This window comes from Aphis gossypii, chromosome X, assembly GCF_020184175.1.
Source record: "Aphis gossypii isolate Hap1 chromosome X, ASM2018417v2, whole genome shotgun sequence".
Taxonomy (NCBI): Eukaryota; Metazoa; Arthropoda; class Insecta; order Hemiptera; family Aphididae; genus Aphis; species Aphis gossypii.
The window spans coordinates 40,654,810-40,673,950 of record NC_065533.1 but is presented as its reverse complement, the minus strand read 5'-3'; the positions used below and the strand labels follow the sequence as shown (position 1 = coordinate 40,673,950).

General features: G+C 28.7%; 1 protein-coding gene across 11 annotated transcripts in view; it reads left to right on the top strand.

The window, feature by feature from the left end:
- Window positions 1–19,141, top strand: part of LOC114124218 (protein alan shepard) — a 122,521-nt gene that overhangs the window by 27,921 nt on the left and 75,459 nt on the right. For 9 of the 11 annotated variants that reach the window (XM_050205232.1, XM_050205230.1, XM_050205225.1 and 6 more), the window contains exon 4: window positions 4,109–4,144. The exons of 1 other annotated variant lie outside the window; for it this stretch is intronic. In XM_050205232.1, coding sequence (XP_050061189.1) covers window positions 4,109–4,144 — 36 coding nt within the window. Of the gene's footprint in view, window positions 1–3,323; window positions 3,879–4,108; window positions 4,145–19,141 lie in introns of those variants that run through there. One more of the 11 variants, XM_050205233.1, reaches the window with a different exon arrangement.

Below are 19,141 nucleotides of genomic sequence, written 5' to 3'. Positions count from 1 at the left end.
GTTTAAGACTGAAATATTAGTAAATCGTCTTAGATAAAATAAAATAAATTATAATGATAATAACAATCAATGATATATAAAATATTATGCAGTAGTTTGTTATGTAAAATACTATCATATTTCATAGAATTATTACATAATTATTTGTATTTTAAAGTTATTTATAATGTGAGTATAAAAAATAATTTTTAATGATATTTTGTTTTTACGGATACTTTTTCAAACAATATAAGTCCAAAAGTTTATGTAACTTTATATTTATTGATTGAAAATCGAGTAAAATTGATATTATTCAATTTCCTTAACCTCAAAGAAAAAATGTCAACAGTCGTAAAACATATTCTAAAAATGTATCTAACTCAAGAAGTGTAGATATTTCCAAAGATTTTTCTTTATAGAAATATTGTTCAAATGCGAATATTTACCATTATATTTATTATCAAATTCATAAAGTGATGAAATGTACCAGTATTCTATTAGGTCATTAGGATAAGCAAAGGAAACAAGTATAGTGTCTAATACAGTGATAACCATATTGGCCATATTATAATAAAATTTAACATTCAGCTAAATAGAAAACAAAGTATATTTTCATATAACATACAATTATTATACAATTTATAGAGTATTCAAAATTTCAAGAATATTGTTTGAAATTATAGCATCAAATTATTATTGTATAGATTTAGTACAAATATATACACAGAATATTATTCATATTTCATATTTAATGGAATTAGTTAATTTTTATCTACATTTTTGACATTTGATTATTGATTGTTGTTTCACAGTTTACTATGATAATTTTCATAAAATGATTCACAAAAAGATGATATTATTTATCGAATTATAATTGTATAGGCACATAATAAATGTCAAATAAAGATTAAGTTCATTCTCAATGGTTAAATAATTATTTATTATTAACATTTCATTGTGGCATTTTCATTTAAGTTTGGTCAAATTATATTTTATCCAATTAAACAGAAATATAATCTTAATACTTAAATTTAGAAAATCAGCAAATATATAAAAAAAAAATAATAATATTATTTGTTATTTTTTGGTGTAATATAATATTATAGTAAAAGGGAGGGTCCTCAACCAGTCTATCTCTATATTAAATAAAAACAAAATTATTTTTAAAAGTATAGTATTATTATTAAAATACATTACATAAATTTTTTGATTTAATGTTTAAAAAAAAGGTTTTAAAGGTTATATGACGTATTTAGTGATTTAATATTCATTTAATATAACTAAAATTAAAGCCTTAAAGGTGTAATTTAAAAATTAAACTAATGTTCATCAAATATTTTATGGAGTTCATTTATGTTGCAAAATCTCTTTAACTAAGAATCGTGTAATTTTTTTCTCCTATTTAGATATTTGTATTTATATGAAAAAATCTTTTTTTCTTGGAACAATTTATTTGTATTAGGTAGGTACCTTGCTACCAATGATAATATAAGTTCATTATTACTTATTTGATAATGTTACTATTATTTATTTTATATAGGTATTGTTTTGATATTGTAGTATGTTTCAGTTATTTAAAAACCAATTTTTTAGTTTAACTTAATTTAGAATTAATCACATTTTAAATTTATATCTAAATTAGAGTGGGGAGGTATATACTGGATATAAAAAAATAAACCATTTGTAAAAGTCCTTTATACATTTAAACAATTAACAACTATTATAAATCAATAGATAATCACAATTTTATTTATAGGCTTTAATACGTAAAATATGCGAAAGTTTAGCAATGTAAAATACTATGTTCTTAGATTGTTGTATGATCGATGTATTTTTATTTTTTAAATAATATTTTATGATAGCCGCTAGGTGTTTGGTTAGGTATGGTCTATGTTTTTTTTAAATATGGTAAGAAATGTTCAACCTATACATGTTTAAATATATAGTTATTACTTAACTTAATATTTAAGCATAATTTAAAATTTTTTTTTGGTGGTGTATCTACTCGATCAAGTATCTTTTACTATTGCACTGTCTTAAATTTGATTCAGAACCAACAGAATATTATATTTTGTAATCATTAACCGTGCCTATACTATCGTTTTAGACAATATTATAATGTAAAATCCGTTGACAGATTTTGGATTTCATTGGTTTTACCTCGTTTATCATACTGCGGTATTGAATTATATATGTTTATAAAAAAAAAAAAAAAAACATTCTCTTACCAAAAGCTTTTCAAAAGTCTGTGTTCTATATATTATACACATGTGTGAGAAACAATACCATACGCGTAGTTTGGTCTAGCCTCTGAATTATTTCGAAGGAGTAGGCGGTCGCTTACAACTTAAAGTAACAGCGTATGTTATTAAGCCGTTCGTCCATGATATTTTGTTCCGGGTGAATCATGTGTGCGCACCACCACCATATCACCACCACCACCACCGTACCCACCACCTCCCTCGCAAGTCGTCGCGGATAGGTACGATTTAATTCAATTAGGATGTTTTTTGATTCGTTTCGTCAACACATTGTACATAGTATACAAAACATATTGTACACACAATATAATAATATTATTATGTGAATAGCGAATTCTCGTTTTTCCGGTTGTGTTGTACGTATTATATTATTATTATTATTATATAAATACATCGGGGGCCGCCGCACATGTGTTGATGGAACATAATTCTATACCACGTTTGAGGGTGTCGGCGGTGATCTTTACACACACACACACACACACATACATATATTTTCACTCGGGATCTCTTTCGTGAAACCGCCCTAACCGCACCCTGTTGGGAGGAAAAGGACGAAAAAAAAAAAAAAACAATACATCCTCTATATACGTACGGTATACGAGATGTATATATATATATATATAAATAGAACGACGGCGCGCGACACGCGGCGGCGGCGCGTTCGTCGTCGTGTACAGAAAACGCTCGTCGCCGGCGTTGGGTACATGTGAGTGCCGGCGGCGGCGGCGGCATTGGTGACGGGCGCGCGGTGAGGGGGAAGGGTGATTTCGCCTGCGACCATATATACAACTATATAATGTACGTGTATTGTAACGGGGCCGCGGTGATCGGCGCGGTGAGTAGTGCGGGCCGGGTCGGGGAATAGCGCTTGGGAGTGGCCGCCCGGCGCGCGCGTGCGTGCGACACGACGCGCGCTAACCGTCGCGGCGGCGGCGGCACTTGACGCGCGCGGGTTCGTCCGAAGTCGGCGGTACCGCCGGCGATCGTCGACGACGCCGCCGCCGCCGCCGCCGCCGCCACCGCCACCGCCGTCGGTCGTCACCGTCGTCGCGGCCAGCAGCGCCAGCTACACGGCGGCACCGGCAGAGCACCAGCAACTTTGGTCGCGGTAGTATGCGTTTGCCGTTCGCCGTCGATCAGTCGTGTGCTGTGCATGTGTGATAATAATATCGCATCGTTCGTATATTCGGTCGACGCAGCCGCCGACGCCGCAACCAGTCGTCGTCGTCGTCGTCGTCGTATTAAGCTATTATCGTTATTATTATTATTATCATTATCTGCTGCACAGTCGTCGCGTATGTCACAGCCGCCGCCAGTCGTCCGCCGCGATAATATTAATAATAATTAACGGCGTATCGTTATTAAATAATTTTAATTGTATAATTAATATAATACGGCCGATAACGATAATATTTTAAATATCGTCGTGTCGTACGAATTAAAATCAAATTTTCATCGATCGTCGTCGCCGTCTCACCGCAGCAGTCACAGCGGCGAATAACATTGATTTGATTTGATTCGAAATCGGCGGCGGTTTTCGTCCGTTCAAATTTCGATTGTTTTTAAAACACCGGAAGAAAATTCACACTCTTCGGCGCCGCCCATCGGTCTACGAGTAAAAAAAAAAAAAAAAACGTGCGTACCATTTATACCATACGTATACTCGTTATTCGTTTGAAATTGTCGTTTTCACTTACACTTTGCTCGATTTTCGTGCCGTTCATACTTAGGTGTCACCATATACCTAACCTTTAAATCTAACCGTCGGCGTCTGTTGCTTTTCGGCGATTTTTTTTTCGCTCGCGGGTTGATGCATATTATACACGTTACGTACTTACCATTTGTTCTGTTTTTTCTGTTTCCAGGTAAACTACCACGATTACAACGCATCCTATTCCAAGGTAAGTCGTCAATAACGATTTATTATACGGTTTTTATTTGCAACCTTATAAGGTGCCGCAATGTCGTTTGGCACATTTCCACATAAATGCGCGCACACACACACACTTATAAACACACACACACACACGCATATAAACATATATTTATATATATATAATATATATACACACGCGCACGCACACGCACAAGATTGTAACATGCACGACACGGTGGTTTTTCCCCTCTGGTATGGTAGCGGGTGCGATGTTTAAAAGTAAAATTTCCCAAGATTTCTCGCAGTTTTCCGGCGGGCGTATGCTGTGTCGACATTTTAGGTATACCTATATAGTAATAACGATAATGCTTCTAAGCGGGCGTGATAGGTAAACGCGGCGGTCGGGTGCGTTTTTAGCGGTCAACAACAACTTGTACGCCGCCGCCGCCGCCGCCGCCGCCGCGGGTTTCAAAGCACACGTCATCATCGTCGAAGCGGCGGCAGCGGCAGCCAAGGCAAATCTGATGATGACGATGACGAGAGGATAATATCATAATATTAGAATAATAATAATAATAATAACAATAATAATATACGTTCATGTATAGAAGTATAGTTTAATATTATATATTGTGTTATTGTTGTGTGCATCGTGAAGAAAGAGGCGGCCGCGGCGAATTCGCGGTGTGCCGCACGTATGCGTATACATACACGAACACACGCATATTATAATGTACACTATAATACTATATATACGAAAATACCTGAACGCGACGATAACGGTTTGGACACCGCTGCCGAAAATTAAAATACCTATCCCTATTACTTATAATATATTATAGTCTTTCACAAAAATATAATTTATTATAATGTGCTTACCTATAATAGTATATATATAGATAATGTATACATGTATACCGTTTTGAGACGAACTACTAACGGCGTTCTCGGTGTTTGACCCTTCCCCCTCGAAATCTTTGGTTTTTTTTTTCACGATTATTGTTATTAATTATTGTACAGATACTAGGTTAGATCAGGTTAGTTATAAAGATTTAAATCTATAATTTTCATTTTTATCATACCTGTATAATTTGTTTATACTTGGTATTATATTTCGAGAAAAAAAGTATTGTTAGATAATTTTTTGATGAAGATATGATATAAATATTAATTATGTTTATTAGATATAAAATAGCAATAATTTTTAGCCCATGATTTTATACATAAAGTAAAATACCTTCCTCCACACACAAGTTATTTTCCGGCTATGTCACAGTTAATTTTAATTTTAGGTATACCTATCCGCATTCATCTACCACCCTTTATATAATAATATATTATGTAATTTATATATAAATTCCGTTCGCCGTTAAAATAATAACGTCTTTCATCCCATTGCCGTACGCGGATGAAATTCTCGACGATAGATCGGCCGTCTGAAATAAATCACGTTTCGAAGCTGTGGTGGTCATTATTATGTGAGTGTGTAGCGTATATGTACAGTAGGAAGTCATATGTCCAAGTGAAATATTATATATATATTATTAGGGCGTGTGTCGGACTACCCCTGCCTCGTCCATGCTGGCCTTAGCGCGTGTGTAATGACAACGGTCTGAAAGCTGCATTGAAACGGAAAACGCGCCTGCCGCTGGCATATGTTTTACTTTCAGATGATGCACTATATATGTAGTATAAAAGAGGTAGGCATACTATAATACCAGGCTCGGCTATTCTTTTTGTCTTTTACCTTTTTTTTTTCTTTTTTTCATTAGGAGTATTTTTTTACTCCTTTCGCGACACGGCGGGGGAGCATTTTTTTTACGTCATCCCGTTTCACGATATTATTATATCAAACAGAACTGTTGTTATATTAAGCAACTCTCCCGTTATCGCCAAACGTACATAATATACAATTTAGGTACTGTCAGACAAATACCGTAAATGTGTATAATATGTATATTATATTATATTTAGTTCACTATATATTATATCGTCTAACGTGTTCAAGTAAGAAATCTTTAATACTTATACGTCATCGATTGTTTTTGGACGTGGCGGGGACAACGTTGATGTTTCTATTGATACGTTGTATAATTGTTACACAAACGATCGTGTCAGAAAACAAAATTAAAGTCTTCATGACTTCATCGGTTTCTTAAGAGTTCGACTTATCAGGTCATAAATATTTGTTGTACCTATAGTACTATCATTCTATATTTGTATTTATTTTCTTAACTTCGGTTTTAATTTTTTTTTTTTTTTTACTATTCATCATGTTTCGACGTTTTTAGACCCTTGTTATTTTTATACGTAGTTAAAATTGGATATTGTTTGAACGTTCAGCAATAACATATTTCAAGTTCCTAAATTACAAGTGTTTATTTTTCGTAATACTTAATATATTATGTACTTCTTTTTTTCCCTGTAAATATTTACCAAACTTTTGTCAAACAATGTTGATGTATATATATATATATATTTTTTTTTTTAAGCCAATATTAGTGGTACACATTCTTTATAACTTAACATTTTTATTTTATACAACCAAATTTTTAAACTGATATTAGTTATACATGTCGGTTGTAAATGTTGTAAAAAACTAAACTTGAAACAAATATTTTAAGTGGTTTAAACGGTTTGTTTAAAAATATGTTGCTTAATAAATAGTGTTGTTATATATACCTAAGAACAGTAAGTTTAAATTAATAAGTTGCACTAACGATTGTGAAAAAAATATTTGATATTATATATAGATGTACATTGTACAGTTAAGTCATGAAAATATAATAATCATGGGCCAGTCTTGGAATTGATTTTTTTTTTGTTCTGTTGGGAGAGGGTGGTTTCCCAGCAAAGAACTATGACGTCCAAAATCCTGTAAATGTGTGTGTGTGTGTGTGTGTATATGTGTCCCATTTACACTCCAGACGCCTACATTATTAACTTTGGCCCCTGTTGCTTTTCTTGACGTGTCCTTTTCCTCCCTTTTTCCGTATATTCGAATTAATTCCAATTTACCAAACGTTAATGCATTTTTTTTCTTTTTTTGTTGTACGACGTTAAGAGAGGTGAATTGACTTAAAAATAATTTATCTTGTTTAAAATTCTCCTTTTGAACGGCTATCAAGGGAAAAAAGTGCGTTTCAAGTTTCACGTAATGACTACGGGTTTTTCTTTTTAGCCGTCAATAATGATAGATGTGACATGTAACGCAGTAGATCATAATATTATACATTTTATATACAATAATTTGAATAATAGTAGTAATAATAGTAAAAATAATAGTTAAGGGCCTATGTGGTTATAATATATTTTTGCGACAATCCTGATAGGTATACAAAATGTCTTACCCTATATTGACCAACCTCTACTGAAAACTGTTCAATTTGAGTTATTATTAATATTTATTTAATCGCTTAACTTATTTTTAAATTATATATATTTATATATTTTTTTAAATTTTTACAATATTTAACTTAACACTAACTAATATAAATTTAGGCCGGAGGATAAATGTTATGTTATAAAAACGGGTCTTTCTCAGTATTTACTAAAAATTGTTTTTTTTTTTTTATAAAAATTTGCCTGCATTTACGAAGAAACAAAACACATTATCATGAAAAATAAACATTAGTAATTGTAGATACAATTTGTATTTAGTTAAAATAAACACTATTTTTTCTAGTAGTACATTAAAATTAATTACCTTTTGAAACATGTTTTTATTATTTTTATCGAACTTTTGTATTCATAAATGATCATCAACATATAATGTATAATTACTATACATTGTTAACGTGCATAATTGAACAAATATTACCTATTATTAATTTTCAATATATCACAGTAGTAATCTATTTATTTACTCTATTTTTTGGAAGAACAATTATTATCATTTTCCTAGTATATATATTTTTTTTTTATTATTTAGTAACGTTTTTAATTTGATAAAATAGTTGCATTGTTAAATTATTAAGTGCTAAAGTTGATTCAGGTATTATTATAAACGTGTCACTTAATCCTTTATAGTATTTATTTATTTTTTTTTTTTGTACAAAAAAATCATAAAGGCACTCGACGTTCATTTTAATTCCATAATGCATACATTATATGCGTTTTCCATTTTCATATTGCACATTCAATAATAGGGGCTTCTTGATACAAACAATTAAAATTTAAAATAATTTATTCTTTTGTGTAAATCCAGTATCAGGATATTAAAGTTGATCACTTTTCTAAAATGAGACCATAAATGTGCATTTATTTGCAGTTAAAAATTAACGTAATATTAAGAGAATTAATAGCTCAGTTTAATGTCGAATTCTAGATGTGATTAAACATTAAATTTATGAAATGCAAATCAAACATTTTTACACGCTTAAAGTTTTAAACAGTGATAATTATAAAATTATGTTAGAGTTAATAAATAAATAAATAAATACAATTTTTAAAAGGTAATTTATTTATAATTAATGATTAATGAATAAATAAACTACTAAAAGAGAAGCTTCAGCTATAAATATTTAAAAATAAATTTAAATTACAATCTTGTGTTTATTTTATCACCTAAATTATTATATCCATATTATACAATTTATTCAATTTAGGGTCGTATTTTAAATATAGTTTCACATACCGATACATTACTACCTACTCAAATTAAAACATTCACCCATAATACATTTAACATTTGTTTGTATAATTTACATTTTATTTTTGTACTCAACATTTAAGTAAAACCTAACCTACTTATACAAAAAAAAAAAAAAATTAATTAATTAATCAAAAATATTCCATGTTTGAATTTAGTTGGATAGAGTTTAAATTACAATCAATGATAACTTCTATGTATTAATAACTATAAAATGATATAATATTGCACTAGGATTTTTATTTATTTTAAATTTTATTACTTACAAGGTCAAAATGTGCATAACTACAACTTTTATTTCATTATAAATTTTATAAATATTTTAATATATTAATTATTATAATTTTGAATGTGTTGATAAGTGTTCATGTTATTTAATTATTCGTAGAAGTACAACTTTAAGAATTTGAATTATTGTTTTGTTTCATAATATATGTAGGTATGTATATGTATATTGAAAAATAAGTTTACGGTATTATTTAATTTTTAATTTTATTAATCTAATCGTTTTCATAGTGTTTTTACAATAAAATTATTTACATATAATAGTCTTTTCCATCTTAAATATAATTTATTTCATCTAGATAATAAAGAATAATTCATTCAATAGAATTATTATATGTGATATTTAAATACCAATAAGATAAATGCTTTCTTTAATTATTGTCTTATGAATTATAAGTTATAACTGTATGATAAACTCAATTTTCTTAAATATTTCAATGAAATGCACAATATCTAAAATATTGCCAATACAATTATTATTTTTAATATTGATTACAGCATTCATTTTGATAGGAATTTAAATGTAGGTAGAGGTGTGTATAAATATGCATATAATAGTTTTCAAACTACTAGTGATAAGCATAAATACATTTATTAATACATATATTTTTTGCATTGTTTTATAATCTTAGACATTTTATGAATTGTATATTTTAATAATAATTAATGACAAGTACATATTACTTATATACTGGCGGTATAATAACACATTTTTCAATATTTATATACTCAAGAATATTAATATTTACTACAACAATGATAAAACGATATTTTATATCTTTCACAAGTATAAATCGCGTAGTAGAAAAATAACCAAGGAGTTATTTACCCCAAGGGAAAAACATTTCATTATTTTTATTTTTTATTTTTGTTGAATATGTTTTTAATTACTTTATAAGATGTTGATTAGTTGTTATTACAGTACTCATTGTTAAAAAAAAAAAAATATATCATTTAAGTATACCTACTGTGCTTGATTAGGATATCATTGGTCAAATGGACGCCTTTCTATTTCTTTTGAATTTTGAACTACTTGTGAGGTCCTTTTAGGCATTTCCTGGCAGTGTATCAGCATTTGGGAACTAGATAATTAAAAAAGTATATGGCATTTGACCTCCTTTAAATTATCTCATTGACATTGGTCTAATAGCTAAACATTTTTAATAACACTGTCAAAACTAAAATAAACCAATTTACATTTTATTCATTAGAAATTAATATGTTTTTTTTTAACTTTATAATGATTATATATTAATTACGGTTTTACTTTTATATTTTAATTTCAATATTTTTTTGATTTGGGAATTCGTCGAATTTTACCTTCCCTGTACTTCGGATATTACTTTTCTGGAATGTTAGCAGGAAATTTATGTATTATATTCTTGAATTAACGCCTTTCATACACTTTTAATTGTTTAATTCCATTCAAGACTTTAAATTTCTCATTTACAGCTCGAATGGTTTTCACTCTTTAAGTTTTATGCATTTTAGTATATTTGTTGATAGATATTGAGTTTATATTTTTTTAAACTTACCTATAGGTAGGTTTCTACTATAATAATTCGATTTATATATTACTCGTTATTTTCATCAAATAATTAAAAAAATTATTTTATTATTCATTAGTTTAAAATCTATTATTACTAAAATAATATAAATATTATACATATTTTAAATGATTTTGTTAACAAAAGCTTTTTAATGCTTTATTTTTTCATTTACATTTGACAAAAACATTACTTATTTGTATTTAATATCATTATTTATTATATATTCTTAATCCTAATTATGATTCATATTACAACACAATCGAGAATAAAGTGCATGTTTGTGTAATAATAACTCATGATATTATATTATTATATGTTATTGTTATCAGTATGTGTAGCGAAGAACTGATAAAACTTATAATTATTGTTAACTAGGAATTTATTGGACGTCTTAAATGTATTCACATAGATTAAATATGTTTGATTTTTTTTTATGTATATATATAATTAGTACTTATGTGTGCTGGCCTATAAGTGTAAATCCTATTTTATTTTCGAATCAAAATTTCGAGGAGTTTATTATATTTGAATAATATGTGATGATCACACATAAAATAACAGTAAATATTTTTTTCACAAAAACTGTTATTATAATAATTTATTAAAACTGCCTAATAAACAATATTTGTTATGCCTTATTGTAAGTATACCATAAAATTGTTTATAGAACGCGTCACAGTTTTAAATATATAGTTCATAAAAACTTTTTTAATAAAATATTTGTTTTAGTAATACATTTAAAATATTCTAAAAATATTTATATTATGTTGTTCAGCTAGAAATTGAAACTAAAAAGAGAAAATGTGTATGTGTGTGTGTGCACGTGAGTGTTAGAAAGGATAGGATCGATAGCAATCGTTGTTTGCAGTAATGCAATGAGGAATAGGAAGTACGACATTCCATTAAGATACCCTGTCTATTCCATTTGAACTTAAACATATTGAATTTCATGATAAAAAATAAAACGTTTCGTTGTCGTCTATTATTTTTGAGTTATTTTTCAGACAGAAGTCGCGTCAGTTAAAATGAAGTTCTTAACGTACATAATATACATTTTTAGATCGATAATAATCGTTATTGAGTATAATGTTTTGGGAGATTTAAGTGATTTCTTGGGTTTTATTACCTTAATATATCTGTAAACACCATTAGTAGTATTAATGATATGTAATATGTTATTAATGTTTTTGTATTTATGGTTATAAAAATGATAGTGGTATCTATAATAGTTTAGTGGTTCTAATCGTCATATTTTTGTCTACTTTAATTAGTATAGTTACATCATATAATATTGTACTTACTGTATATGCTTTATAAAGACTTTGTGTCATTTACATCTCAGTTTTTACCTCCAAAATTTGTAATTGATAATTTTTCAAGCGTTGATGAATAATATATTTTAAACTTTTAATACATTCGATATGATATAATTAAATACTTTTAATTTTATTATTCGTATGTAAAATTAAATTACAAAATCACATATAATGTTCTTCATCACTATTGCTTTCACTGATTTCTTGATTATGAGCACATTTTCACTTTAATCACCTAGTCAATACATATTATATTTGTATATAATAATGTACAATTATTATGCGTTTGTAAATGATTATAAAATATTATTATAAAATATAATCATGTTGAAGTTTATGTGGAATTTAATAACTATTATGGCCCACCACTTCTGTGAAAATAATAACATATAAATGGTTTTGTAGTTAATAAAAAAAATTTAAAAATAATTCAATTTATAATATATACGTAAGTATTATATTATGTTATAAACATCTTTACTTGGATATTGTATAATGATAAGTGTAATTTTCTGTATTTTAGTTGTATCAATTAAAAAATGTAAATAATTGTAAAAAAGATTACGAAAATATATTTGAGTAACATAATCTATATCTATTAAATGTATTTCAGTAAATCGCTCAATTTCTTAATTTTTAATGTTATTAGATATTTATCTTTTAGTTTTTATATTATTCAATATATTTAATTGATTATCTTAGTGTCTTTAAAACATTATGTTTTACGATTATCTTTTTAATTAAATTCATTTATCTTCATATGTTAGGTAATTCTGTTTATATATTTGCACGGTGGCATGTTACCATAACTTCAATTCATTTATTTTTGCTAATCTAAATTGTTTCATGTAAAGTAAATTTAAAAGTAAATTTTTTAGGAATTGTCTACTTAACAAATAATATTTCCATGAAAAATCTTTTTCACAATTACTTATGAGCTTAAAGTAGTTTATATATTAAAATTACAAAAGTGTAGTGTCCATAGTTTAAAATGTTATGACGCTTTTTTATTATTTCCTAGTATTTTTAATATTTCTCTTTAAATTATTTAAAGGTTCACATTTAAAATTAAAATTGTCATATGTATTTTGTATCTATTCGCTGCAGTGATGATCAATATAACATAATATCTTAAATAATTTACGATATAATAATCTTATATCTAATATAGTGTAACTTTGATTGGAGGTTATGTTTAACTATAGGTATGTTTATGAAAATAGATTAATTTATTCAAACAGTTTTATTGTAATTGTTGTACTACTAATTTAATTAATAACCAGTGTCGATACCTTTACAGAAAGTAATGTTATTAATGTTAAATATTATACACTCACCATATTCAAATAATTATACGTTTACGTATTCGTTTTTGTTCATTTAATTTTAAATATACCTCATAATATTTTAATATTTAATGTCTATGGTTAAACTATAAATTATATATTCATAATATTATGATTTATAATAATTTATTACACTCTCCTTTAGTTTTTTTTCTATACTAGTCATTAATCTAATCCTATACGAAAAAATTCTTAATATAATACGTATTAATATCATATTTAGGAAATACACAAACTGCCTGTTTACTTTCATACAACTTTTCTTCAAAGGATATTAATTGTATTTGTTTAAGAGTGATTAGTGTCGTTTTACATTTTATTATGTATTTATTTACTAATCTATATAGTACCAAATGTTGGTGTTAAATGATTTTGTATAAAGCTTTTGAAACTTAACAAATTATAATAGTATCTGACAAATATAATTTTACTATAATAATCATTAATTAAAGTTTAATATAAAATGTCAGTACTTTCATAATTATCTTATGCATTTTATATATATATAAGATGCGTATTATTTAAAATAACATCATGTGAAATCACAAAAATTATAATATTTTTACGCTTTAGGTAGATAGTAACTACTGAATTATAACTATTACACTATTGTACAGTTTAACATATTTTATATTCATATTATCCAAAATCGAATTAGATAGAAAAAATGTCCAGTTTTTTGAACGGCGAATATCAAGAAACATACTTTATAAACTCTTTTGGATATAATCTCTTTTGGTGTCTTTTATTTTTTTATATATACCTATAATAAAGTCCATTATAACTGACTATAAGATATTAAAACGTGAAAGTCGTTATTAAACGTAATTACAAAAATTAAAATCAGTAACACATAGATATCTGTATTATTTCACATAGGTACTCTACGAGTATATATTTTATTAGGTATATAGAGATTTGTTGCGTTTTGCGTTGAGTTTGTCGAAAATGTGAATAATAAAAAAAAAAAAAACACTAGTGTTCTTTTCGTGTGAACGATACTATGCTATTATTTATGAACAATAATTCGTTAATCGATTGGGTGCAGGCTTGGTCAATTATTGTTGATTCGTTTAATGTATAATATATAGCGACGAGTGCGGGTAGAAAAAAATAAAAAAATCTCGATTATATAGTCGCGTTGCGCGTGCGTATTGTATGTGAACGACAGGCGACAACCTATATTATACTATTATTACATTCATCGTCCATTATCTTCGGTCGGATTACAACAGTATTTTACATTTTATTGTATTTCAATCGATGCAAATAATAATAACAATAAATTTATTTACGACCGTTGTACGCTACACATCCTAAATGATTGGGGACGATTAGCGTTCGTTAGACGTTTGTATTTGTGATTTTTTTCCTTTAATACTTGATTATATAGGCCTTTAAATGTGCGTGTGATACCCTCATGCGTCTGTTGTTTGTTCATATATATATAATTTTAAAATACACAACAGCTAGGTAAACACACGGCCACTATAATAATAATAATCCATAACGCGTTATTTATTGTTATTTGTGGTTAGGTTAGAGTGGTTCATCCTCTTGTAGGTCAATAACGATGGGAAATTATAACGATTATATCGACGGCAAACCGTTTACCGAAACTGTCGGCGGGCCTACTCTACTATATATTAGCGTCACTGGGAGCTCTTGAATTCCGATCGGTTTTAATCTTTTTCCATTTAGAATTCGTGCACGGAATTGCTGCGCAGAGGGGTTTCTGATAGAAATTACCTTGATAATAAGTTCCTTTAAGAGGTTCAAAACATGATTAAATATTTTATTATATCAACTATTGATTAGGAAAGAATAAAATAAAAAAATAAATTTGTTAGAGGTAGTGTAGGACAGTATAATATTGATGATTTTTGGTTTTTGAAGTCCAGTCCTATGAGTATTATGCATGAGTCACCACATGAAAATTTTCCGGATAGTTTCTTAAAAAATGTACGTATTTGTTTATACTGGTCTTTTTAATTGGTAAAAAACCACTAATTCTTTGTCTAGTAAAGTTTTTTTTTGTCACGCTATTCACGATTACATTCATTGATATTTTCAAAGTTTACAATATTAAAGGATAATTAAAAAAAGTGATTATACGGATTTTTACAACAAACCCACCTCGTCTTCAATATTTTTTGAAATCGAAACTTAAACCCATTAATTTTTGTTTTTCGCTTGACATACACCCGAGCTGTTGAATAATATACTGTTTTGTTACATATCGCATGCCATGCTAAAGTTCAACGAACTCAATTAAATACTTAACACTAAATTATTAAATAATTTTAGGTTAAGGCTACTGCTTTAACTCAATGCGATGTTATCTATATTTATGTAATTATGAGTGATTGCAATCGTTGACAAAATTAGGAAAAATATATTGAGATTGTCCGATCATATAATGAAGAGTGAAGAGAGGTGACTCGAATGCAGTGAGAGTTGCTATGAAAATTAATGTAGAAGAAAATACTATAATAAGGATGACACGAAAATATCTGATGTGCATAAAGAATATGTGAGGGCAAAGCCCTATGGAGGTGTAGAACGAGGGTTGTAGACCCTTATAGTTAGGGCTGAATAAGAGTAAAGTGAATATCAGTTATATTTTAGCAATGCTGATTTGTAATTTATATAATATTTAGGCTTATCATCGTGTTTTATAATCTTAAAAATGTTTAAAAACATTACAATGTAAATAATACAATAGTTACATATAACATAAACACATATACCTAGATCTAAGTCTTATTTAAATGCAACGGGTAATCTGACCTTCCGTTATATGCCTGCTTGAGCCATGAGTCTGATGTATGATAGTATTGTTATGCATGCATGTATAATACTATTGTCGAGTGACATAAGGACATTATAGGTCATCTGAACAATTTTAGGGGTATAACGTATATGCATAGAGTTTATCTTATTTCTATTCATATATGTATGGAAAATGATTTAAATATTCATTCGTTGTTTGTCCAAATAAAGAAATCAAACCAAAATATAATACATATGGATATGCCTATAGTATTTTTATTTATTGTTTTCTTTTTATACCTACTGGCCTATAGGTTGGTTTTGTCCGCATGTAAATATAGGTATACTGTATTGTAGTATATATTATATACTGATTATTTACAGACAATTGTGTTACACTCGGAAATTTAATGTATGAGCATTCTATTATATATATCCCTGTTGTTATTGTAACTTATATTTCTGATTTTACCCCGTATATAATATTATCGATCACGTGCTGATAACCTTTTCGATATCCTATTCACCCATCCGACCACCACCGCTATACCTTTATAAAAGAAGACAAACTATACAACAATAATGAAGCGTCAGTAAATTTGTTTATACACATAGTGATGTTTATTATACTGTATCATTTTATTAAACATTTTTTGTGCTTTGAACGAAAAATTGGTTTATAAGAATCTTTTATTAACATTTTCAGAAATTTTAAAATTTATAATAATTCAATGAATTTTATAAAAATAATGTAATGCATTTATTTAATTCGGAGTTTTTGAATTTTAGAAGTTTTATGTATATAAATATATAATTACTAACTTCTTTTTATCAAATGAGAACCAACCTCTTTTGCTGTACGCAGATGATAGTTTTGAAAATTTCGATGAATCCAATTCGAAACTCAAATAAGTAGGTTTTGTGTATTTTGACCTTTGTGTAAAATGATAATAGTTTCATGATAATATATTGGTTTGATAATATACATACTATATTTTGGTTATTTTAAAATAGTTATAATAATTACAAATAATATATCAACATTTTTTATTTTGTAATTTTACCGAGTACTCAAATAAATGTACGATAAATATTAGATTAAATATAATATCAATGGTCCATTTTTGTAAAATTGTTTTCAAGAATTGTTTACTCAAAACTTATCATTATCAAAAAAAAAATCATCTGTTTCATAATTTACTGTAGTAGGTACACAATGGTCGGTTCTCATTGAAAAAAAAGAAGCTTGTATCGCCTTAAAACACTCCATGAACGGCTTAAGCATTTAAATAAATTTCGAAAAATTAATCCTCTGATGATCACGCTTAGTGTGTAGAATTTTTTTTTTTTAAATAACGTGAAAATGCTCCAAAACAATCGTTCTATACATGTCGTATATACAATAATATATTGTACATAATATAGGCTACAAACACACGTATAGAAATATAATATATAGGAACGCGTTCTACCGTCTCGTAATAACGATATATAGGTAGTAATAATACGCCTAGTCTCGACGACGGGCAGACGAACTATACGTGCGCAATGCACCGCATTCGACCGGCCCACCGAGTTCACTAGGTAATGTATGCGCGGTAAATGCTATGTGGCACATCAAACATAGACGCACACTTACACGCACAGAGTGTATTTCCGATCGCGTTTATGTGTGCGTGTGTGTCGTACCACTCTGCAGTGATCGCGAATGCGATAGATGTTTGGTCCTTGTTTGGAAATCTGACGACGACGACGACGGCGGCGGAGACATCGACGCATGCTGGCCGGCCGGCTACACGATCCCGATTTTCCTGTCCCCAGTTGCCGCCGTCGGATTACATTTCAAACGACCATAACGGTTTTCATCTTCTCTCTATCACTCGGTGCAGTCCTTTTCAGTCTTCTCCGTGTCCGCGCGCCGAACCACTCATTGTCATCCATCGCGCGATTCCTTATAATACGTGATATTATAATAATATCATACACTGTCGTATTTCGTATTTTTATTTTCTCACACTTGCCGTATATAGGTCCATCATCAACAATAATATATAATATAATACGTATGATCGGAGAATATTATATCGGCGGGTCGAACTCGCGAGTTTTACTCATCATCTTTGCCAAAGTGTTCCCTCTCTGCTTGTAGGTGTACGGGTAACACGCGTGTAATATCTATGTACACAATTGTATATACGTAGAATTTCCTCGACCGTGTACCGTTCGGACGATTGTCCGATTAGAGCGTAATTATTTTCAAACTAACGGATCGTCCGCACAGTCGCATCTCTGGGTTGACTTACAGTCGGTATTTTATAAACGAGCCAAGACTGTTTTTATATCGTCGTATAATATTCAATCCAATATTTTTGGTTAACACCTGCGACGAATGCGTCAATTTGCAGTTAATTTCGATCCCGCACACGGCATTTGCTTTTTGTATTTTTACTTATGTGTAAGAGTTATCTGTGTATAGATAAATTTTTACTACGTACATTAATTATTAGGTAGTCGTTTTTGATAGCGAATTGTGAATTGCAGTCTCTTAATACTTTTTATTACTACGTTACAGCAGTCCTTTTTTTGTCATTTTTATAGTGTAATAATAATAGGTATATAAGTAGATTTTTATTCACCAAAATCAATTTATTATAAAACGGGACAACGATATGGTTTTTACGATAGGTAGGTAAGTACGTTTAGTGTTACCACAGTTGTTACTGAAGGGGAACATCTCGGGGAACTCTTTAAAATGTCAACTTAAAATCTTTTATACTATTGAAATACCTATACATAACAATTTTCAATTTTTATTTACGTTTTCAACTACTACATAAAAACTAGGATTAAACTGTATAGTATACAGATTGGGGCGAACTTTTTAATGAAAAATAACATCTATACTTTTATTTGCATGTTGACATCAAAGTAGACAGTCTCACAATGCTCTGTAATAATAATGTGTAATATTTTTTTCACAAATTCACAACACATTGTTTCAAAAAATGTTTGTGATTGTGACAACAGAATTGTAACAATTTAAAATGGTGGATTCTAATCGGGACATTCCTCCCGAATGTGTGACGTACATCGCGTTTGTTC